At 35.1% G+C, this 26414-nt stretch overlaps 1 protein-coding gene, 1 long non-coding RNA gene and 1 pseudogene across 2 annotated transcripts; 2 read left to right on the top strand and 1 right to left on the bottom strand.

Annotated features, from left to right (window-relative positions):
- Positions 1 to 400: 400 nt before the first annotated feature.
- LOC115963913 lies at positions 401 to 2891 on the top strand (annotated as a pseudogene).
- Positions 2892 to 4452: 1561 nt separating this feature from the next.
- LOC115963916 (2-hydroxyisoflavanone dehydratase-like) lies at positions 4453 to 10827 on the top strand. The gene is made up of 2 exons (XM_031083153.1): positions 4453 to 4712; positions 10021 to 10827. Exons 1-2 carry the CDS (start codon positions 4453 to 4455, stop codon positions 10730 to 10732), a joined length of 972 nt encoding a protein of 323 aa, XP_030939013.1. The 3' UTR covers positions 10733 to 10827.
- Positions 10828 to 21643: 10816 nt separating this feature from the next.
- On the bottom strand, positions 21644 to 25311 carry LOC115963917. The gene is made up of 4 exons (XR_004085962.1): positions 25143 to 25311; positions 24565 to 24655; positions 22287 to 22353; positions 21644 to 21681 (listed from the first exon to the last, which is right to left on the bottom strand). It is a non-coding gene; the product is annotated as an uncharacterized LOC115963917 (long non-coding RNA).
- Between the last annotated feature and the right edge of the window lie 1103 nt (positions 25312 to 26414).

Here is a 26414-nt window from a genome sequence, read left to right as displayed (position 1 = left end):
ACAATGAATGCATTCATAATCTTAGTCTACTAAATCAAGTAGATGTATTTCAATATATCCATATCTTACATTATAAAAGTATTGCATAATTTCACAAGAGACTGAATATTTATTTGTTAATAATAAAGGTATCATATATATTATGTTGGGCAACATTATTCTAACAGTATGATGGCCCTTGATTGAAGTCCAAGACCGCCATTAATGGGAAGACAGCAAGAAGCACTCTTTTGTTTTGTATTGAGCCACTCTTTTGTATTGTATTGACCCAAAAGAGAAAAAAGAATTTTGTTTTTTTGTTTTTTTGTTTTATTGCTTTGTGCGCGTTTTATTGACCATATATACGAAGCTGGATATCTTAGTTCAACCAAAGCACACAGAGAGCTATTCCATTCTTCAATGATGACTCCTATCTTCCTTTTTTTTCTCCTCTCATCCATTTTCACAGTAAATGCTCAACAAGGGAAATCTATTGTGAAGCCAGGCTCTATTTTAACACCTACCACTAACTCTTCATGGCTATCACCTTCTGGTCTATATGCCTTTGGATTCTACAAGCAAGGCAATGGCTATGCTGTAGGAGTTTTTCTTGCTGGGATTCCTCAAAAGACTGTAGTCTGGACAGCCAACCGAGACAATCCTCCAGTTTCTACTCAAGTCACATTGAATTTCACAAGTGATGGACGTTTGGTTCTGCAATCAGCGCAAGGCACAGAGACAAGCGTGGCAAATTTTGATCCTGCAAGTTCAGCTTCCATGCTTGATACGGGCAACTTTGTTGTCTATAATTCAGATAACCAATCAATATGGGAGAGTTTCCAAAATCCAACAGATACTCTTTTACCAACTCAGCGACTCCTTCCTAACGATTCTGTTGTGTTAAAGTCCAGTGTGTCTGAGTCTAACCAATCAACGGGTAGATTTCGTGCCGTTATGCAACAAGATGGATATGTCGCGCTATATCCAGTTGGAACCAATTTAACATTGGAATATGGCTATTGGTCAACAAGTAACGGTGTACCTAATGGGAATCTAAACCTTGATGATCAAGGTTTACTTTACGTGACCAACAGCATTTTCAATTTGACTGTATCTCAATCAAGAAATTCTGCAAAGGGTACCGTACTCTACCGTCTGAGAATGGAGGATGATGGATTCTTGCGGCTATACTCATACAATCTGCAGGAACAGAATGGTAGTTGGTCAATTATATGGTCACCTTTAAATGAAACAGGCGTTAACATATGTTTTCCTAGGGGTTTATGTGGTGTCAATGCATTTTGTGACCCAGGTGGTAATGATATAAATTGCACATGTCTTCCTGGTTTTGTATTTATTGATGAGAGCAAAAGGACTTCAGGCTGTGAAAGGAATTCCACCACAGAAAATTGCAATGAAAAAGGCATGAATACCACCATGGAAGAAGTGTCTGGTATCATATGGGAGAATCTTACTTATAATCGGTCAGTATTGTTAACGAAACAGGATTGCAATGATGCATGTTTGCAGGACTGTAGCTGTGAAGCTGCGCTATTCAATGACGAGGTATGCGGAAAACAAAAGCTTCCTTTGAGATTTGTGAACATCAAAATCTCTAATGATCCAAAAGAAACCTTGGCCTTCATCAAGGTACGTACATCTACACCCTCTTCCGATGGAAATGTGACAAAAAAAAAAGGATTGGAAATCCTAATTATTGGTGTTTCATTAGTTATTTTTGCATTTATTATGTTGGCCATTTCTGGAATTGTTATTTACAGATCCCGTATATTTGCAAATGAAAATATATTAAATACGGGAAACATTGTCTTAAGCGATGAGGATGTTGGTCCACGATCATTTACTTATATAGAACTTGAAAAAATAACTAATGGGTTCAAGGAAGAACTTGGTAGAGGATCATTTGGCATAGTTTATAAAGGGACAATAGAGAATGGCCAGAAGATTGTAGCTGTGAAAAAACTAGAGAGATTGTTGGTTGATCGGGAAAGAGAGTTTCAAACTGAGATGAAAGTTATTGGGAGAACACATCATAAAAATTTAATCCGTCTTCTAGGGTATTGCCATGATGGACCAAATAGGCTTTTGGTGTATGAGTACATGTGCAATGGGTCACTTGCAGACGTACTCTTCAAGCCTGAAAAAAAAACCCTCTTGGGATGAAAGAATGGGAATTGCTTGCAACATCGCAAGAGGAATTTTTTATCTCCATGAAGAGTGTGTAGAAAAGATAATTCATTGTGACATAAAACCTCAAAACATACTCATGGATGAAAATAGGTGTGCAAAAATATCTGATTTTGGATTGGCAAAGCTGTTGAAGCCAGATCAAAGCAAAATCTCCACTGGTATTAGAGGCACAAGGGGATATGTTGCACCAGAGTGGCATCAGCTAAAATGTCCTGTGACAGTCAAAGTAGATGTATACAGTTTTGGAATAGTCCTATTGGAGATTATAAGTTGTCGAAGGTGTGTGGATAGTAATCTTCCTGAAGAAGAGGCTATTCTTGAAGAATGGTCTTACAGATGCTTTGAATGTGGTGAGTTAGGTAAACTGGTCAATGATGAAAAGGTCGAAATGAGACAATTGGAGAGAATGGTTAAAGTGGCACTTTGGTGCATTCTATATGACCCATCACTTCGTCCTTCAATGAAGAAAGTTCTACTAATGTTGGAAGGGACTGCAGACATTCCAGTCCCATCGAATCGCAGTTTTGTTTCTCAGTATGATCAAGGTTTTGAGGAAAATGAGTAATGGTTTGGAACAAAATAAGCCTTGTATTTGGCATGAAAGGTAGTCAAGTTACATGTGTGCTTCACTTTCATAGTATTTGTATGTGTGTCGTCAGAATGTTGCGTTTTACACTTTTTTTTGTTGCTTTTTATTTAGTTATGCTCTCTCTCTTGTAATTTATATGTACTTTCCTTAACAAAAAAAAATGATTAGTACCATATATTATGCACGAAATAATGATTTTAATAATATATATATATATATATATATATATATATTTGTAAGCACTAATCGATTAAAATAAACTGACAACACTTGAAGTGTTTGTAACTACTTCTATTGGCAAATTTATAAATGTAAGATGTCTTGTATATTCGATCGGTATCCATTAATTATCTAAGTATTAGAATAATGATTAAATGATTAAATTTACTTTTATTTATTAACATGTTAAGTTTTTGGGAAAGAATGATAGTTTATTATGGTATAGTATCTTACTAAGTGGTATCGAGTATAGTCGTCAAAACATATATATATATATATATATATATATATATCCTACAAACAAATATTTAAATTGATTCAACGTCATGAAATGATGTACTAATATTTTAATAATTCATCTAATAATGATATGCTAACCATATACATTGACACCAGACAATCCGATCAAAGTCATGCATACCTGGCCACTGGCTTATCTTTACTACTTGTTTTGTCTTTATCAACTTATTCGTATAATTGTCGGCAAGAAGATGAGAACAGATTCTGACGGCCTGTTAGGTAAGGTAGTTTGGCCACATTGGTAAGGTAGTCAAACAATAGTTTTTAGTGTTTAAAAACTGAAAATTGTAAACTCAAAAAAGCAACACGTTTAGTAACAGATTTTATTTACAAATATTTGAGTTACGTTTCTTATTTTAGCGTGTTTAAATATTAAATTTAGAAAATTTCTTCTATTAATTTTCAGTTTTCAAATAACAGTACTCAATGACACTTTTGTAAATATTTAGAAAAATATAAGATCCACTTGATAAAACTTCACATAACTACAACTCTCTCTCTTTCTCTCACACGTGCACACCTCATCTTTTTCTTTTTTTAGTTCTTTCTCTCTTTTTTTCCCTTCTCTCTCAAGTGTACTTCTCTAATAAATATTAACAAAATAATTGTACTTGTTAGAAAGTTCACTTAAAAAATAAAAATATATACATATACCAAAAACACAATTATATTTTTTCACATTTTAAAATATGTTGTTTGAAACATGGTACCAAACAAATTTTTTGCATTATGAGTACTTTAAACACGTATTTTCACAACATTTTTTAAACACAGTATCACATCATTTTGAACAACAATACTTGAAAGCTACTACCAAACAGGCCCTGAAGTTTTGTCACAAAGTTCAACATAGGTTGTGTCTGGTATTTGTTGAGAAAGACAATTTTTTTTTTTACTATTTAACTTATTTTTGTTATTATTTATTTTATTTTTGCTATTATTTATGAGTCTCATTATATTTTTTGATACTATTAATGAGTTACACTATAATATTTTAGCTATATTTAGTTTTATCCACGTACTTTTTAGCAATTTCCACCAAATAAGCTATCCCAATTGACGATGTCTTCCTTTTCCTCCACCATTAAAGTTTTGCAAGCTATAGCTAATAGTTTCATTCATCCATTTTCTCTCTCTCTCAACCAAAGGCTGCAATGGCTTCCACCACCAAAGAAGTAGCCATAGAGCTTCTTCCTTTGATCCGAGTCTACAAGGACGGCTCAGTGGAACGCCTCGAAGGCACACCAATTGTTCCACCATCACCTGATCAAGACCCAGAAATTGGAGTTTCATCCAAAGACGTAACCATTTCAGAGAACCCTTCCATCTCAGCTCGCCTTTACCTCCCAAAACTCACTTCCCACAACCAAAACCAAAAGTTCCCCATCTTAGTCGACTTCCATGGCAGTGGCTTGATAAAACCACTCTCTATCTCACTGTTACTGTGTTACTCAAAACAGAAATGAAAAACAGAGACTGGAAAAGATAAACTGAAAAGCTCAAATGTTATTGCTATAAAGAGAACAATACAATACAATAATTATACTGGTGAATGGACACAATATATATACAGGTACATCAGTGAAGGAAGGAGAAGAAGCTCAACGGATTCTGGTATAACAGACTCATAACCGTCTCACACGAGCCATAACAGAACCATACACGTGCGTGATCCTTCAGCCTTCAATAACTGATATAGTCTAAACGACATCGTTTGGGTTTAATGAGAAACGACACCATTAGACTTTAAGCATGTTTTGTGTTTAGCCATTTCACTACACGACACCGTTTTGGACTGAGAACTAGCCGTTGGAATAGTTGCTTCTTCTCCTTCAACATTTGATTCTGAGCTTGCACTGTCATCCCCCCTCAAACGAATGGGGAATTTCCACATAAGTTTGGATGTAAGCCAACGAAACCGGGGAGAGGAAAGACCCTTGGTAAACAGATCAACAAGTTGATCATGAGTGGAAATGAATTTAAGAAGCAAGTCATGTCTGAGGACCTTTTCACGAACAAAATGGTAGTTAACCTCGATGTGCTTTGTGCGAGCATGAAACACAGGATTGGAGGCAATGGCCAAAGCACTAACATTATCACACCAAAGAATCGGAGGTTGAGGAAGAAAAATGCCAAAATCTCTAAGGAGCATTCGAAGCCAATACAACTCAGCAGTGGTAGAAGCTAATGCACGATACTCAGCCTCTGTGGAAGAACGAGACACAGTGCATTGTTTCTTAGCAGACCAGGTAATGGGGGAATTACCAAAAAACACTACCATACCAGTAATAGATCTTCTATCCACAGGATCCCCAGCCCAGTCTGCATCACTATAAGCAGATAAGGAGATGGGACCTGGAGTAAAAGCAATCCCAAAATGAAGTGAACCTTGAAGATACCTCAAGATGCGTTTAGCAGCTTGAAGGTGATTTTGGGTAGGTGTGCTCATATGTTGACAGGCCTGTTGAACAGCAAAAGATAAGTCTGGCCTGGTGAAAGTGAGGTACTGTAATGCTCCAACAAGGCTCCTATAGGATTTAGAATCAGATAAAAGGGTGCTGTCATTTGGTAGAAGATGATGATTAGGAGAGCATGGGGTCTTACAAGGCTTGCAATCAGTCATGCCAAACTTCTTGAGAAGATCAGAGGCATATTTGGACTGATGCACAAACAAACCAGAAGAGGTGGAGTCAATCTGGAGGCCAAGAAAGTAGTGAAGCAAGCCAAGATCTTTAAGATCAAACTCCCTGCCCAAAAGTGTGATAATGGTAGAGACAAAGGAAGAGCAATTACCAGTGATTATAATATCATCCACATAGAGCAACAAATACACAATAAAAGAGTGATGCCTCAGGATGAACAAATTGCCATCAGCAGCTGAAGCACAGAACCCCACATGAAGAAGCTGAGATGTAAATCTCTCAAACCAAGCTCGAGGAGCTTGTTTGAGACCATAAAGGGCTTTGTGAAGAAGACACACATGATTAGGAAAAGAAGGATCAACATAGCCTTGAGGTTGAGCCATAAAAACCTCCTCCTTGAGAAGACCATGCAGAAAGGCATTGGAAACATCCAATTGCTTCAATTTCCAACCATGTTGTACAGCTAAGGCAAGAAGGAGTCTAACAGTGGCAGGCTTGACAACTGGACTACATGTTTCATCATAATCCAATCCATACTGTTGGAGATAGCCCCGAGCCACTAATCTGGCCTTATACCTGGCAACAGACCCATCAATGTGCCTTTTGAGCTTATAAACCCATTTACAAGTCACAACATTCTTAAGAGGAGGGAGAGAAACCAAGGACCAAGTCTGTTGCTTCTGTAAAAACTGGAATTCAGCATCCATGGTAGCCACCCATTGAGGATGTTTGGAAGCAATTTTAAAGGAAAGAGGTTCTGCATCAGTATAGTCACATTGTACCTGCATAACCTTAGGCCTATATATTCCATGCTTAGACCTTGTAACCATAGGATGAGTATTTGTGGAGGAAGGAACAAGATCAAGAGGAGCAGGATTGGAAGGTGAGACAGAAGGTTGGACAGAATCTGGTAGCACAGAAGGAGAAGGGGCAGACACTGAGGAAGGAGTATCAACAGGAGTAGGAACAACAGGGATAGGAGAAGAAGAAGAAAGAAATGAGGGAAGGAGAGAAGATAACAACTCAGAATCTGAAGAAAAGGAAGAAGTTTGAGGAGTAGCATCAGATGTAGAAGATGCTAGAGAAGTAGGGACAGGATGAGACAACCAATCAGACAATGAAGAAGAAAAAGGAACATGAGGATTAGTGAGATTGGGATTAGTGGCAAAAGGAAAGAGAGTTTCATTAAACAAAACATGGCAAGCAATATAGATTCTGTTGGATGTAGGATCAAGGCAAATATACCCTTTAGACAAAGGTGGATAGCCAAGAAAAATACACAATGTAGACTTAGGTTGTAGCTTGTTCTTATTATAGGGTCTAAGAAAGGGATAGCAAGCACACCCAAAGGATTTAAGAGCATGAACAGAAGGTGTTTTAGAGTACAATCTTTCCCAAGGAGACTGAAACTTTAACACTGATGAAGGAAGCCTATTGATAAGGTAAGTTGCAGCAGTGAAAGCATATGACCAGAAATTAAGGGGAAGATGGGACTGATAAAGGAGAGCAAGACCTGTTTCAACAACATGTCTATGCTTCCTTTCTGATACTCCATTTTGCTCAGGGGTATGAGGACAGGAAGATTGATGGAGAATACCTTGAGCAGAACAATAGGCTTGAAACTCAGCATTAGTATATTCAGAACCATTATCAGTTCTTAGAATTTTAAGTTTGGAATGATGTTGAGTTTCAACCATGTTCTTGAAATGCTTAAAGACAGACAAAACTTCATGTTTAGACTTGAGCAAAAACAGCCAAGTGAACCTAGTGTAATCATCAACAAAAAGTACATAGTAATTAAAACCAAGTAAGGAAGTAATAGGAGAGGGACCCCAAACATCACTATGCACAATTTCAAGAATTGAAGTGGAAACAATTGAAGATTTATTCAAATGAAGTCTGTGCATCTTAGCACTTATACAATGTTCACAAGAGGAACAAACCTCATCAATCATGGACAAAGAAAGAGAGGAAAATACAGTCTTAAGAACAGAATATAAAACTCTAGAGTGAGGATGGCCAAGCCTGTGATGCCAAAGCAGAATCTGGTGTGGTTTGACAGACACAAAGGCAGAGGACTTGAAATGGTTTAGGGATGAGGATAGATCAGAGAGGGATGGAATTGGATAGACCCCATCTCTACTCAACCCTGCATAGAGGATCTTCCCCGTGGGCAAATCCTGAATTAAGAACTTGTTGGCATCAAAATAACAAAAAACATTATTTTGGAGACATAGTTTATGAACTGACAGAAGGTTAGAAGCAAGGTCAGGCACTCTTAGAATATTATCAAGCCTAAAGTTATGAGTTAGAGTTTGAAGCTTACCATTACCAATGTGAGTGACTGGCAGTTCCTGACCATTCCCAACAGTGACAGTCTCATTGCCTTGAATAGGTTGTTGATGAAGAGACAGCTGTGACAAATTGGGAGTTACATGATCTGAGCAGCCTGTGTCAGTGAGCCAAGAGTTTGAAGCCTGAACTTGAGCAGCATTGGCCACCATTGAAGCAAGTTTAGCAGGGGCATGCCTTCCTTGATATGCAAAGTCCATTCGATGGTAACAATCAAGAGCTGAATGACCATTCTTTCCACATATCTGGCAAGTAGGCCTACTGGATTGACCTTGATTTTGAGATGGAAAACCTTGATTACCAGGATTAAAACCTTGGAACTGAGAGCCAGATCCACCAAAACCTTGGAACTGAGAGCCAGATCCACCAAAGTTGGAGTAATTTCCCCCACCAAATTGAGAATTCATTCCACCAGAGTGAGGTCCATGTCCACGGGCACCTCTCCCTCTCTGGTTGTAGTTTCTTCCTCCTCTTCCCTTAGGAAAACCTTGTGAATGGAAGTTTGCAGCCATAGCCATAGAAATTTGATCAACACCATTAGATCTTTTCTTAATAATTCTCTCTTCAGCATTAAGTAATGCATTCAATTCTTCTATGGACAACACATCACTCCTAGTTCTAATAGCAGAACTAAAAGAGTCATAGCTAGATGGAAGACCATCAAGAACAATGTGAAGAAGCTCCTCATCATCCACAAATATAGACACAGCAGCTAATCTGTCACAAGCTTGCTTAATTCTCTGAAAATAACCATCAATTGATTCATTCCCTTTCTTAATTGCATTCAATTCATTACGGAGACTCATAACATGAGACCTTGAAATTGATGCAAATCTTTTCTCTAACACTCTCCAAACTCCTCTAGCAGATTTTTGCCCAACTGTGAGAGCAAGAATTGCAGGAGAAAGAGTTGAATTCAAGAATGTGAACATTGCCTGTTCACGATTCTTCCAAGCTATGAATGCTGGATCAATTTCAGTAGTAAAATTACCAGATGAATCCTTAAGAAATCTATCTGGAGCAGTGACTGAGTCATTAAGAACCTCAATCATGTTGTAGGTATCAAGAATTACCTCGATTTGATGTTTCCACACCACATAATTCCCATCATCCAGCTTCACAGTCATCATAGATGACATATTTGATAGCAACAACAACGAAGAGTTCACTGGCAGACTTGAAGAAGCCATAGCAGGCACAGTACTTGAAGAAAACGATGAAGAAGATGAACTGGACTGAGTAGAAGCCATTGATATGGATCAATGCTCTGATACCATGATAAAACCACTTTCTATCTCACTGTTACTGTGTTACTCAAAACAGAAATGAAAAACAGAGACTGGAAAAGATAAACTGAAAAGCTCAAATGTTATTGCTATAAAGAGAACAATACAATACAATAATTATACTGGTGAATGGACACAATATATATACAGGTACATCAGTGAAGGAAGGAGAAGAAGCTCAACGGATTCTGGTATAACAGACTCATAACCGTCTCACACGAGCCATAACAGAACCATACACGTGCGTGATCCTTCAGCCTTCAATAACTGATATAGTCTAAACGACATCGTTTGGGTTTAATGAGAAATGACACCGTTAGACTTTAAGCGTGTTTTGTGTTTAGCCATTTCACTACACGACACCGTTTTGGACTGAGAACTAGCCGTTGGAATAGTTGCTTCTTCTCCTTCAACATTTGATTCTGAGCTTGCACTGTCATGGCTTTTGCATTGAATCCGCCTTCTCAAGCCTCTACCACTGCTACCTCAGCAACTTAGTCTCCCAAATCAATGTAGTCGTTGTCTCAGTCGAGTACAGACTTGCACCAGAGCACCCTTTTCTAGCTGCTTATGAAGACTACTGGGCGGCACTTCAATGGGCTGCCTTTCAATCAGCTGGTAATGATAAAGATCCATGGTTAATCAATAACGGTGACTTTGAAAGAATTTTTATAGGGGGTGATAGTGCTGGTGGGAATATAGTACATAATATAGCTATGAGAGTTGGGGTTGAGAGCTTGCCTTGTGGTGTTAAAGTTTTAGGTGCTTATCTTGTCCATCCTTATTATTGGAGCTCTAAGCCAATTGGGTCAGAGTCTAAGGAAGTACACGAGAAGAGCTTGCCTAGTTTAGTTTGGAACTTTGTGTATCCCTCAGTAATTGGTGGTGTTGACAATCCAATGATCAATCCAGAAAGGCTAGGTGCATCGAGTTTGGCTGGGCTTGGGTGTGATCGGTTGCTTGTGTGTGTGGCTGGGAAGGATTTGAAAAGGGATAGAGGTGTTTGGTATGTTGATATGGTGAGGAAGAGTGGGTGGAAAGGCGAAATAGAATTGTTTGAAGTGGAGGGTGAACACCATGTATTCCATATCTTCAATATTGAGACTGAGAATGCTAAGGCTATGGCCAAACGCTTGGCTTCTTTTATCAAGTAAAAAAAATAAAAAAATAAAATTGGTACATTAGAAGGAATGCTGCTTGGGACTATAACAACAAGCAATAATGATCATAATGGCAGTAAATGCTTCATCATGATGAGTCCCACTTGCTTCCTTCCATTGTTTTACTTTGACTTGTGCTGTTTGATTGATCAATCAAAGATGGCTTGGTGAAGTTGGTTTTTTGTGTGTGTGTGTGTGTGTGTGTGTTAATGCTTAATTTGGTGACCATGATTTTCGGGGTTTATACAATATATGTCCTTATGTTCCATATATGCATATACATCTTTATTTTCTATCAAGAGTTCTTGTATACACTTGTTGAGCTCTTTTGCATAATTTTAGAGCTAAGGCAAACCGCTCTCTCTAGTTCGGAGGTGGTATTTTGTATCATGGGGATATATAAAACTCTACTTACTTGGAGGTTGGTCCACTATAATCGGTCTCATTCTATCCTAATCTTGATTAGACCTTACATTGGTTTTGCACATTATTGCTTATCCTCTTCTCTCACCTTCATCTCACTTATAGTGAGAGATTCTTTGGAACCACTACTCCTCAAGGATGCTATGTAACATTCCCGAACAATGGTATGGTTTAATTCCCTCGACTTCCCCTATCTTATGTTCCATGGAGAACCACACCATCTTGCTATAAGTTGCGGTGACAAGTTACAGTTCTCACGGTTGCACTTTAGATTTTTTTTCAGATCTTGAACGAAAGAATTTGTAGAGGAAAAAAAAAAAAAAACCAGAGAAGAAGAAGACAACGCAGCAGGGTTGCGCCAAGTTGAGACAGCAGGTTGCCAACATAGTCTCTAGTCAGTGGTCACACTTTCGAGAAGGTATATGGTGTACCCGGCATATATGCCGGATACAACATATAATTTTCGCACACTTTCGTCCTTTGCTGCTACTTCTTCTTGCTTCTTTTTCTTCTGCTCTTTCTTTTGTATTCTTTTTGAATTCCTAAGCTTCTCACATGACTTACATTGGAAATGATGAATGGTTCAATTTTTGAATAAAAGCAAAAGATTTCAGCAATTAGATTGAGCTCTTTTTTCAGCTTAGCCCAATGTGATGTGAGGTTTGCAATAAATATTTTAAGTATTTTTAAGAGTAACGTTGATCCAATAATATTTATACAATATTTTCATGCCACATGGTGAAATATGAGTAGTTAAAATGTGGTAAAAATTGTGTAAAATGTATAGTGAGTATTACTATATTTTTAATTAATATTTACAATTTTTTTAAATGAAATAAATAAAATTAAGTATATAATCATTATTAAATTATTATTTAATTTAAAATTATTAAAAAATATTTTATTTAATGCAAGTGTCCTTCTAATTCTTATATAATGATAATAATAATAATAATAATAATAATAATAATTATTATTATTATTATTATTATCACAAGTTTAATTAATCAACATATAAATAAATAAATAAATACTATATTTAAGTTTGCTTAGGATTTGATATTTTTTATTTGTCTGGTGAAAGTTATGATATGAAAAAATATATTTAAAAAAGATTGATTTCTATATTTAATTGGACCATTTTAGTTAATTTTTCTATTTATACTAATTTTATATATTTAAATAATTATTAAATTAATTATTACGGTTCGACCTCGGTTCGATCTTGATCTGACCTCAAAAACCTTAAACCTCTTTCTTCTAACGGTCCAAATCTAAAAACCAATCAACTTAAGTTATCTGGCCTAGAATGACATTATAGTTTAATGGATGGTCCATGCTGGGTCTTGTTTTGGTCTTGACTCATAAAGGCTTATTTTCTTATTTTTGGCCCAAGCTCTCTTAAGGGAGTTTCCAGCATACACATAGAGGACAATGTATACAGAAATAAAATTAACACTCAAGTTGGGTCTTGTTTGGTCTTGATTCATAAAAGGCTTTTTTTTTTTTGGGCCCAAGCTCTCCCAAGGGAGCTTCTAGCGTGCACATAGAGGACCATACATACAAAACAGAAAGAACACACAAGTGTGAGAGATAAGGTCTAGTTTTGAGCTTTTCTTCCTGTTATCATGGCCATTGAAACGTATTAAAGCAAAGAGTCTCAAAGGTGCATTGGATTTCTTTCAACAAGTTGGTGAAGTTGGGTTTTGTAAAGCTCCTTGAGGTAACCTTGTATTTCTTAAAGTCGCTTGTGTAAGCCAAGTTGTGTGATAAAATTTGAGTTAAAGGCCATTATAACTTGTTCTTTATCATGGATTGCCTAAAGCACAACTTGTACATATAGATTTAGTGTGCCTTTGGGAAGCGATGTCAAAGCTGGCTTTGGGGTCTGACCCAATCTGTAATATCATGTGGTTCAATTTAGTAATGCTAGGTGGTTTGGGGGGAACTATATAATGCAAGATGCACTTTGATGAGAATGTCAAAGACTTAAATGGGAGAGATTATTGGGATGAGCCACATGAAGCTCGTTGTCACAAAAATGTAGATATATAAAAGGAAAATTCTTAGTTTATACTGTACTAGCAATGTAAATCCTACATTGTAAACTCAACAAATATGTACAATTGTACATGTTTATTGAGTTTAGTATAATGTAAATTTATAATTATCTTAAAAAGGTGGAAACACTTTTATTGTTATAATTCCTTATGTACATTTGACACCAAAAAATCTAGGCGATTTGGTGTGGTGTGGTAACGCATGAGCTTCAAAGTTACATTTTTTATGAATTGTTTTTTTAAAGACCATATACAAAGGTTTGGATCAAATTTTTTGTCTCATCCCAAAGTCTAGAGTTCCTAAAGGGGTTGTTGAGTGATTAAGAGATTGAAAGAGAAAGAGCCGAAGTTGAGAGAGTCGTAATATCTTTTTGTTAGAAACCAACTAATGATTCTCTGACAATTGTCTCATATATGATGAATGAAGTTTCTCTCCAAACTCTTCATATATTTTTATATTGAGTGTGAATTTTGAAAATCTAACCGTTGAATTGCATGCTTATTATATCCTTCATGCTTTCAAAATTACAAGAAGATCAAAGATCAATTGGTTTGTCATCAAACAAATATTAAAATTTCAAGTTTTTGTGATTTAAAATTGTGTATAAAAAATTTTTATTGATTTAATAGTAAATAACATTCGATTTGAAAGAAATTTGATATGCATATTAAAAACATAAGGAACATGAAATTTAACGGTTATATTTTCAAAATTCATATCCTAAAAAAATGATATATGAGAGAAACTTTGTTCTTATACAGTATACCATATAAGTCATATTAAGGGTAGTCTTAGGAGGTACCTCCTTTATAACTGACCCTACACCAATGAGAGAATATTGATTGATCATCAAACTAGTGGTTTATCCCAAGTGTGAACATCATGTGGGGCGATAGTTGTTTTTTAAAAAGTCAAATCAAATATTAGTCAATAACCAACTCTTTGATGGAAGCACTACAAAAAAACTGGACTATTGCGGCGGGCCAAAACCGCTGCGAAAGTCCAAAAAACCGCTGCTAAAAGTCCATTTGGCCTATTGTGGCGGTTCCACCCGCCAGCCTTGCACTACCACAATAGTTCTATTGCAGTGGTAATAAAAAATGCCGCAATAGATTGACCATTTAGCTGTGCTTTTGGCTTATTGTAGCGGGCAGAAAAACACCACCATATGAGGTTATCATTCGGGTCAATTGACCTTTTAGCGGCGGGATAGACTCGTCGCTATATGTGACTACCTTTAGCGGCGAGAAGTAAGCACTGCTATAGGATTTATTAAACAACAAACTCTATGCACCTTTTAGAGGCAGTTACGCCCTTCGCTATATGTGTGAGGCTTTAGCGGCGGGCCAAAAACGCCGCTATAGGCCTCCAATTATTTCATAATTTTAGTCCTTTAGCGGCGGTTTTTGCCCGCCACTATAGGTTAATTTTTTTTTCCCCTCTTGGGTTCTAAAACCACATTTCTATTACAAATAACCTGTAACAATTTTAGCTCCACTAAGACAATACCACAAATGTAACTAGATAACACCACAAATGTCTCCAAACTAACATTATATTAACATAGAAATATATTATCAAATACATAACTTTATCTATAACCATTATCATAAAATTAACAAAAGAAAGATGTGGTCCTTTGTACACTTGCAAAATATTTTTCAACACTTGCAAAAAATGTGTTTAGAGTTCAAATGTGGTTCTTTGTACACAAAATGTCCTCAACATAAAATTTATGAACTGGTTGGTTGATGGGATGCGGCTGATAATTTTTGGAGAGCTGGGGATTGTAGGATCGGAGGAACATCCTACATACCAAAAAAAAAAAAAGGCAATAATTAGGACACAACATTGAAACCAATGCAATCAAAGTGATTACATAAAAAATAAAATAAAAACCAAGACAAAAAACTATACCTGCACAAACAGTACTACAAAAATATCAAATACAAGTGCCATGACAATGAAATGTGATAGAGTAAGTCCTTCAAATACAAGTGAAAGAACCCAGACATGTGCAAGTGCAATGCAGTGCAACCAAGTACTTGATGCCATCAGCAGTTAATTAAAAGTAACTTTAACTTAATTAAAAGTAATTTTATTCCTAATGGAATTAACTAAATCAAAGATCTTGGTGGGAATTCGGGTTTATTGTTTCAAAGCTCAAACCACTGACTCCATAGTCCTTCACAATTCCATAACAACCAAAATTTAAACCATCATCACAAAATAACAAATACACAGCAACAAAAAAAATCAACATAAGTATGTGTCCAACTAAGAGTTTTTCAGCATAAAATATCAATCCCATCATCATTTAAGTATTCCAATTGCATTTTCTTATTCCCAGTCCAATGATCTATATATAGATAAGATCAATGAAGAAAAAAGAATTCCTTCACCATTACATAACAACCAAAAAAAGCAAGCCAGCATCTCACACTAACAAAAAGCCATCCAAAATTTTACTAAAGTATGCATCAAAGTATCAACCTATATATTTGTTTTTAAAAGTATAACTTATCAAATCCATCATTGCGCTATCAATTATGTTTTCAACCATGACAACCAATTTCTATAACTCATCTTCAAACACATCATGCTACAAAATTGGCTCATTATCAAGCTTGTTATTTCCTGCCAAATCAAAATTAAAACAAACAACAATTAATAACAGTATCATACAAAGCTACCAAGCCAAAGGACAAAGGCTAGCATTTGGAGTTGCTAAGACTTTAAGATTTGGGAACTTTATAGAGAGCAGTCCCAAGGTATTCAAGTGGCAGTGATCATCAACTGCTTTAATCAAAGAACTTATTTAAAACAAAAACAAGGAACTTAAACTTATAAGTACACTCATCATCAACTGCTTTAATCAAAGAACTCAAACTGCAAACATATTACACCAAAGAATTCTATAACTTGAGAACTAACCATCTTGTAACCAAACTCTGAAACCCACATTTAAAGATAGAAATCTTTATGCATACTAAAATAACCAATCAAAGGAATTAAACAAACATTAATGCCAACTTGACTGCATTGTGAAGTTATTTGTTGCATTTGTTGAAGCATGCAAGCCATTCTTTGCTCCATCTCTTCAAATTGGCTAAGTATTTCCTTCATTTCGTCAAAAGCGGACAATTTCTCCTGCATCTCAGCCAAGGAAGCCTTCAGTTGTGCAACTTGTCATCCATTGATTGACTTGATCGTATTTGAAGGTCCGTGAGAGCACTCTTGCTACTTCAGCCACTTGGGCTTGGATCAAATCCTACCCCGCGAATATGACCTTTGCGCTCCTTACCCATCACTTTGGCAAACGCATCGTCTGGTGCCCATGCAATACTACCACTTATGTCAGATGATTGCAATTGATTTGAAGGTTCACCCAACAACTCCTTCATTTTATCCTGATATATGAATTCAATGAGCAATTTTTAAATAGCATTTAATGAGCAATCATTTATGAATAGTACAAATAAGATTTGAAATTATGGCATAGCAGTACCAACAAGATTTGAAACATCTAAGTACCAACAAGAAACATCTAATTGAACTTATCTCTGGGGGCCCTATATCACAAGTCAGCATAACCTGATCATGACGGCCATGCTACAAATGATTATACATCAATGGCTATGAAACTCGTTCAAGACTTCATGTTTTTAAAAAGAAAGCTTACCACTCTTCCAATAGTGCCTCTCCTAAAATACCCTATCATTTAAAAACAAGGCCTAGGAAGGAGCAGTAGCTCTAATTAAGCAATATCTAGCAAGAACCAAATGTCTAATAGATTGCTTGTTCAGAAAACAGCCTCATAGTTTAGGTCCAAACAACCTTTGAAAAGATACAAATATGGTGCAGAGAGCAACTTCCAGTAGCCACATTGTGGGGGAATTATAATAGGCTAATAGGCTACCTTAATAATGGCAGGCTCTCTCTCTGTAGAAGCCAGCTAGTGTCCAGCAAAACAAATGAAAAAAAAAAACACAAATCAAATAACCTAACCTGCTTAATCCACAATCTAGAAGTTCCACCTACCATAGTTTTTTAGATATTATAGTTCATATCAAAAGTTACCCATGTTCCTCCTGTCAACAAATCCAATTAAATGATGATAAACTTGCACCTGTAACCATCTTAAGGCCACTTGTTTTTGGTACCAAAACTGAACTTGATAAAGTCAAACACCAGTTTCAATCCCTATATCAGTTTTAGTCTCTGCAAGAGTAATGAATGGAAATTAAGTTTGATTATCACTAGTGATATTTTCTCGTTTAGCCTGCTTTACTAGCAGCTATGCAGAGAATGATATCAAATAACAGAATCAGATGAACCAAATTCAATGCTATATATTGATAAGTAATGTGATTTCATTAAAACTCAAAAACAATATACCGGAAACATATATGCAAAGGAAACAAAGTAACAAAAAAGAACAAAAGAATCACTGAACAAATAAAATTCATATGAATCAAATAATGGAGGCCACTGCCTCCATATTATTGTTTTGTTAACCTTCATTTCATTAAGCTCCCATATACAAACTCAAAAGTAGGCAGTAATAAAATTTAATGTAATAAAATGGATTACTCACCATTTTTACTTGCACTTCAGGATTAACTGCAATTCCATCTTTACGAGTATGCAATATTGAATATAATGTTACACGCTTTACAGGACGTCCATCATGAACAACATATTTATGTAGTGATTCATATTGGTTCCACATAAACTTAAGATAAGTCAAATCATTTACATATTAGTCATAATACTTATTACCTTCTTTGCAGCGTGCATGGCAAAGCTGCATGAACTAGTAGTATGTAAGTCCTCCTGTTTAGAACGACGGTCCCTATTCTTCTCTGACTCTATCTACAAAATTATGGAGTCAGAGAATACAAAAACAAACAAACAGACTTACATTTTTACACACAACCACAAGTGTTCTACTAATTTAACTATTGTGTTATAAAAAAAAATAAAAAAAAACTTGTTCATACAGAAAAATCATAGAAAATCAACATTGTTTAGTAAAGGTGCTATTTATCTCATGTGTTTTTCTAACTAGAATATCACTTCACATTTATGTGAAAAGTTTTTTAACTATTCATAGAGATCTTAATGTAGTTTCACACTTTCACAAAGTTCTTAAAATTCCAAACATGAAATGCCTATGATCAAGCAGTCATCTTAAAAATTTTATACATAAACCATTAAAACTCTATTTTGAGGCTAAACCTAGTTCAAGAAATAGTTGTAAATTGTAATCTATTCTACATTTAAGTATAGAAGAGGTTATGTAAGGATTTACACTTTTACAAAGAAAATTGAACTATGAAAATGCTATGTAAGGATTTACACTTTTACTGTTATTGCAGAGAAACCAAATCCTAAAGTAAATGTGCAATAAAAAAACTTTACTGTAACAAATAAGCTTCAAGATCTCCATATGCATCTAAGTAATCAGGAAAAAAAAACTCAAAAAAAATTCAAACAGACAATAATGGAAAAATATCCATTCTAGTGACATTTTTAAAAAATGGCAATTAGACACATCCAATAGATATTTAGGTATGTAAATATGGGGGGAGTGAGAGATGGTGTTCGAAACCTAGACACCAGGCAGCACAAAAGGTGGCAGTGCCACTTGACTATTAGCTCGAACTCGCACCTAATAGTTATTAAACCTATGACCTCACACTCCACCTGGCTCTAGTTACAATAAGCTTAAGGCATGATCTTCATAAACATCAATGAAAATTACTTGACAGTGTCAAGTTCAAACCTAACTCTATTCATTATCTTCTCCAACCTAAGGACTATTGTTTTAGTTGAATAGCTTCAAATCCATTGCATAAAGCATCCAGAGGTAAATTCCCAACTTAAAGTAGCATACTTCAAATAAGTGAGAACAAACAACAGCTTAAGAATGAAACAAAGAACTTCTTAATGGAATCTAGTTCAGGTTAGAAGTGTAACAGTAACTTAAAACCCATTCAACTAAAATTGAAGGGTTCCAACTTAATTACTTTTAGCCCAAAAATTAACCAAATTTAAAGGTTTACATGCCGGTGCACAGACACACTCAATTTCAATGAATGCATCTATGCTATCAGGATATTAGCACTTGCAAGGAGTAAGCTACAGTTCAAATTGAATTTGGGGATCTTGAATCAAAAAGTAGCATCAAGAACAATTTATTCAAATTCAATCCACATTCTTCAAATTCAATCCACATTCTTAGTGCAAGAGAAAACTTCAAAGCATCATATTGAAAACAAAAACTCATAAGATCAATCAAACAACAACTCCATACTTACTATTGTGTTATAAAATAAAAAACTTATTCATACAGAAACAAAGCACAGTACCAACATGGCAGTAATGAAAACCGAAAAACACAAATTAAGCACATCTTAAAAAAAAAAATAAAATAAAATAAAATTGAAAAAGAACATACCACTGCATCCTTAGTATACCAATGGTCAACAAGAATATCCCAATCTTCTGGTATGCATCCCTTGGGTCCATTTCTCTTCACCCGTGCTTTGTTTCTTGTATGCGGTATGTAATGAGCAGTTTTCAGCCTACACTTGTGATCCCTCCAAGCCTTCCCAATTTTTTGTAAGATAAATTTCTTCAAACCCGCATATGCAATAGGATTAGTAGGGACAGTGTATTTTCACTACAATCAAATAGTTGAGTTAGAATTAGAATTGCAACAAGCATGCTAAAATGTCATAATTACAAGTATTATAAGTTCCTGGTTACCTCTATAAGACGCCAACACTCTTCTTTAAGTTCTTCTGGCATGTCCTTCCAACTCAGATATCTAATCGGGCACAAGTGGGGTTTCCGCGCAATCGTCCCCAAGAAACCAGTGAAAGCCCTCACCCCCTCATCAACTGGATGATGCATACTATTTAGCGGCAAGTCAATTACTTGGTCGTCGGGAAGATCCCAAACATCCAAGTACTTGCTTGGCCCATGAGTGGCACGCACAGGTGGCTACACATCTAAAATTTAAATCATGCATTACTAGAAAAAATTGGCACAGATTTTAACACAGACACTCATCAAATGTTAAAATTTTAACCGTTATCACTTCCTAAACAACAAAAACAAGCAAAATGTTTACTCTTTTTTTTTTTTTCCAGTTCAATCAGTTCCTCATAATCACTTTATGGATAAGATAAGACCACAAACAAAGAAAAAAGTAACCATTTTCTTAATTTATAATGAGTATTTCACACACAATAAACTAATTCCACTAACTGCAGACAAATACCTATCTAAACAATCAGGAACCAACAAAGATCAAAATAAAAACTAAAAATAAAAGGCACACAAATATAAAGATAAACAATGAAAACCCAATAAAATAAAAGGCACCCAGATAAGCATTATCAAAATTTTTTATAGGTGAAATTTCTTGGAAATGATACAATGAGAATTTCACATACAATACAAACTAGCTGCAAATAAATATCTCTCTAAACAATCAGAACCCAACAAAGATTAAGTCACTACAACAAAATGTATTTTCAGTGACGAAAATATTCGTCACTAAAAGTCTAGTTTTTTGTCACTAAGGACCTTTAGTGACGAAATCGGACTTTTAGTGACTAAACTCATTTCGTCGCTGAAACCCCATCGCTAAAAGTCCTGGCAACGAAAAATTTCGTCACTAAAAGTCTGATTTGATTTTCATCGCTGAAACCCCAACGCTAAAAGTCCTGGCGACGAAAAATTTCGTCACTAAAAGTCCAATTTGATTTTTTTTTTTTTTTTAACTTTTAGCGACGAAAACGTTTCATCGCTAAATGTTTTCCTCGCTAAAAACACCATTCAGTGACGAAAATATGTCGTCACTAAAAAAACTTTAGTTTATTAAATCATATTTAGTGACGAATAATTTTGTCACTTAAACCATTTTTGGGTACATATAGTGACGAAAAAGTTCGTCACTAAAATTATTTTTAAGAAAATCCAGGCACATATAGCGACGAAAATTTTCATCACTAAAACAATTTTTTACCAAATTTTGCTACATTTAGCGATGAAATATTTCATCACTAAAACAATTTTTTGTTGCTATATTTGTGACGAAAAAATTCGTCGCTAAAACTTATTTTCTGTTTTTATTTTTTTCATGGCTTTGATATTAACATGTAAACTGCCATTACATTATTAAAACCTCATATTTGAATAATACATTTATTTCAACAGTACATTTATAAAAAAACGATCCATGCATTCCACAAGTAAAAAATAAAACAAGTATCCAATTCAAACTCCTTCCATACAATAATTGTTTGTAACACATACAATAACACAAGATATTTTATAACAATACAAAAAGTGTAGCATAATATAATTAGAACCAACAGAAGATGTCCTCATATGTCTTCAAGTAATGCCAAAAGTAAATCCCCTAAAGGCCACCAATAAGAAATCTGCACAAATATAAAAACAATACTACATTAAAATCATAAAGTAAAAACATTAACTATGTTATAAGAAACATATCTAACAATGCATTAAGAGTAGCCACACCAATGAATTAAAATCACAACTCCTAATGTATAAGTTGTAGAAAGCAAATATATATATTTTCAAGTGTAATGTAATACAATTAGTTTCAAATAATTCATTAAAAGTAGTCACACCATGTAATGCATTAAAAGTAGTCACACTATGCAAGGTGAATGTTATTTCAGCAAAATAAGGACAACTCATGCATAATGTATTCTGACATCTAAGTCTATAAGCTACTTAGATAAAGTCTTATCCCATTTATGAATGCACAAGTCTATATTAATACTTAAACAAATATAAATTGCACAATCAAACACTTCGAAATATCAATTTATACCACATTATAATACCATACTAGCCACCCGCTTACTCCAATTCAACAACCCATCACAAAACCAATTATCAACATCCCAAAATATAATGCTTACAAGTATTGAAAACGATTAAAATAATACGCCTCACATATAAATCAACAATATCCATTCACTTACTATGCTCAAGAATTTAATAAGAAATTACTTACTATGATCAAGCCAGTACACACCTCTACCAAAGAAATCCAAAGTGACCACAAACAAATAATTAGTTACCTGCCAAAAACAAAAATAAAAAATAAAAAGTTACTATGCTTGTAAGTTACTAGTACTAATGATGATTTGTAGATTATATCTTAAAGGTGAATCAACTGATGAGACTCCACTAAAGGCACATAAAAACTATTACAATATATTCAAAAGTATTTTGCTAAGAGCCTAACTAAGTGGCGATGTGGCATTTGGGTGGCTAGTTTGAGGTAGCCAAGCCTCCTAGAAAAAGAAGAGAGATTAGGGAGAAAAGAGAGGTTTGAGAGACTAACTTTGCTTAATAGATTCTGAATGAATGATTATAAGCAGCAATTAGAGTTATATAGGAAGGCTTAGTTGTGTATTACACCAAAAAGGCCAATATTAGCTAACAAACTTGGCTAATAACTGTAACTAACTAGTAATACAAACGTGCTTAATTTAATTCTTTAGTCACATGCTCCAATTATTAAGGCTGCCAAGGCAAGGCCAATACCTTACACACAAGTGCTAATACAAGTTACAACCTTAACATAACATCCACAAGTACATGTTTTAGGCAAAACTAGGTTCTTAACATATTTTGACTCTTGATTGTGTTGACACACCTTTTATGGAAATTGTAGAAGTGACTTAGCTAAACTTATCAGTATGGGCCTGCAAATGGACTACTTGTATGCATATAACCAAAAAATAATCACTTACAAGCTTATAAGGAGGTGTCCTCAATCCATAGTAACCGCAAATTTTTGAAGCTCTTTGGGACCTATCAAACCTTCTTTTTACAAGCCAACCCACTCAACAAAGGTTTCAAGTAAATTCCACAAAATCCCAACATACTCATCAAACTTTCAGATTTACTACACAACAGGTCAGCCATTTTGTAAAAATCGTTTGGTCCATGAAAAGTTATCCGATTAAATTGAAATTAAATAGAGAGAAGCTCTTATATGTGTAGTATGTACCATAAAAAAATCAGCTCAAAATAATTTTTCTATGATTTATTAAAAATCACGTAGTGCATCTGACTCAAAAGAAAAATACTAAAATTTTAACACTATGCCAAAAGCTTTGAGACTTTATTAACCTTAAAGCTACATATGTTAGCTCAAATTAACAACTAGGATTATAACCCACAACCTCATATAACAATTATTATGAAAATAATTCAAGCAATCCAACCCCAAAACTCATAGAGGCAAATACCAAACACTTGGCATGCACAAGCAAATTCTCAAATAACTATGGTAAGTAACAGTTAACATTTCATCAACTTCTTACATATGACAAAAATCATTCCAACAACTCAACTCAAAACAGAAATATCATCATAAAACACACAAAAGTCAGCTCCTCCTTCCTCCAATTAACCAAATGCCCAAATACCAACTATCACATACCCACACCTCAAAACCACCCCCAAAAATCGTAGTTAACACTACCAAATAATAAAACCAAGACCAATCATAAAAAGAAAAATAATTTTATAAAATTCAATATACATTCCAAGAATATTTATTTAGTATATGCCTCATTGTACTTCAATTTTCAATTTGGAATATTTATGGCAATTAAGATACCCGTACATTTTTATATATTAAAAAAAAAAATTGAATCAATTGATGCTTCTTGTGTACTTATCATAACATTCCAATCCATAAATAACAATAATAAATTGCCATAAATAAATTATAAGCTTCCTAGTTTTGGTGGTGTCTCTCCCATCCAAAAAAATGTTGGGTAAAACAAGGAGGAGATAAAGATCAAGCAATTTCCAAGTAGCTTCTCTTTAGTCCCCACCAAGCCAAACAGACATGAAACTTTCAGCACCCTCTTTCCACGAATCTTCTCACACATTTGCTAATGATGCTAAATTGCTAATGCAGATCCGGGCCTACTGAATCGCGGGCTGTTCTTTGCCCACGTGAATAACAAGTCCTAATCTCAGCGTTTTAAAAAGCCAAGAACTTTGATTACATAAAGGAAACTAAAAGACGAAAAGTACCTCAAGCATGTCCCGAGACGATTAAATCAATATAATTACATAATAATTGAGGTTTTGCATTTAATTTTTCTAAGCTCCTATTGCGCCATGTTACTCACAAATCAATTTGTCTTATTAAAACTTTGGCTCCTCAATCCCCTAGTTCCATTTTGAGAGCAACTAAAGATTGTGATAATATGAACATTTTCTATGGAAAAAAAAGGTCTAATTATTCACTAGAAGTGGACACTCACCAGGGTTAGGCTAAACTGATCACCCAATAAAAATGGCACAAGAATACACCACAACACAATGTCTATTAGCATCACAGCACCCTGCACAAGTCTGTTGAAAATAGAACATTAGCTTCAAACAAAAACTTGAAAAAGCAAATCTCAGAAACTGACAAGATTTAAAATATGAAGTTATTTTTGCCACTCAGTAGCACTCTGAGAACCAGTAATCTATTTAGCTTACGATTAATGCCTTTGTGTAGAAAAATTATACCACAAACTAAGAAGAAGAGCAACCATCAAATTTGGTAAGGTAAAATATTCAAGTGAGAGTGAAGGCATCAGCCTAAAGGAACTACAAGGATTTAAAGCTATTCTAACAAGAAATTCAGTAATTACAGCCAATGAGTTATAGCTCAAGTGGCACACCCTTCTCCCATAATAATGGGATGGAGGGTGAGGTAACTTATCAATTTAAATAAAAAAATAAAATAAAAAAATAAAATAAAAAAGATATCCAGGAACTAAGAAAAATGAATCCATTACATTAGAGAAATTTCATCACTAGTTTCAAGTAAAGGCTTCAAAGATGGACTAACCTGGTATGTAATTAGCATAAGATATCCCCAAAGTCCCACTTTTTGCTGAATCTCCTCCAATTCCCTTTGATCAGACTCAGCACTATCCCCATTTTTAGAACGAGGTTTCTTGGAGGACAACCGGCATCCATATGCAGATACAATGGGACCCAGCTACATTACGTGTAAAACAAATGGATATGGTTTTAGTTGATTTTTAATATTTTTAAAAAAAAAAAATCAACTAAAAGAAATACAACAACAAATATATAGGGTTATTATAGACTTTATAGCCGCAAAATAGACCATGACCAATGCAAAAGTCCACCTACAAATCAATTACATCAAAGAAATATAAAATTAAACAGCTTTAATTCTTAAAAGCAAAAAAAAAAACCCAGAATCTGAAATTCTTCAACGAACATAAATGAAATGACAATGATTAAATTCTTGAAACCCAGCCAACACATGAGATTCATAAGAAATGGAGTGTAAGTAAAAGCCAGAAAATGAGAAATATGGTCTTACTGGGTATAGAAATAGAAGGAAAAAGCTCCTGCAAAGGCAACCATCTAATACTATATATAATAGTAGAAGCCTTTAGGAGGTGTTGCCACATTAGGAAAAATGACCCCCTAAAATGCTACCACGTATAGAGTTTAAACTTAAAAAACCCGCATGGTGCATTTGGAAAAGACAAGAACATACAATGATTCACTATGTTAAAACACTGTTTGGGAGCCTCTTGGTATAAAAGGAAACTAACTGCTTAAAATAAAAATAAAAAGAAAGAAAGACGGAGAAAGGAGAGAGAGATGAGGCGCGCCAAAGACCCTAACACACAGAGAGACTGAGACCAAGACCGAGAGATCGCAACAGTGGCGACACATTTCAAGGAGAAAGGAGAGAAACCCGTAACTCCTCTCTCTTCTCAGAAACCCAAAAATCAAAACCATATCCTTCCCCCAAAATCAAAATCCAAAACTTAGATGAGAAAGAAGTAAGCAATCAGAGGTGCCATTCTCACGCAATCTCTGATTCTCTCACACAATGGCCACCGATTCATCAGACCAACTTAACTTCAACCCTACTACTACTATAGAAGAAAACCCTAAACAAACCCTAGATGACGACACTACTACTACTGTTGTCACGCCCACCAGATCGTCTCGAAGAAGAAGAAGAGGAAGAACCAACCAATGAGGCCTCCGATTAGCGTTCGGTAACCACCATCGATTCCGAAGTGAAGTACGGCGAGGATTTGAAGAGCATTGTAGCCGCTGCCTATAGTAG

Source organism: Quercus lobata, chromosome 10 (genome assembly GCF_001633185.2).
Source record: "Quercus lobata isolate SW786 chromosome 10, ValleyOak3.0 Primary Assembly, whole genome shotgun sequence".
Lineage (NCBI taxonomy): Eukaryota > Viridiplantae > Streptophyta > Magnoliopsida > Fagales > Fagaceae > Quercus > Quercus lobata.
This window is presented reverse-complemented; position numbering and strand designations above follow the sequence as displayed.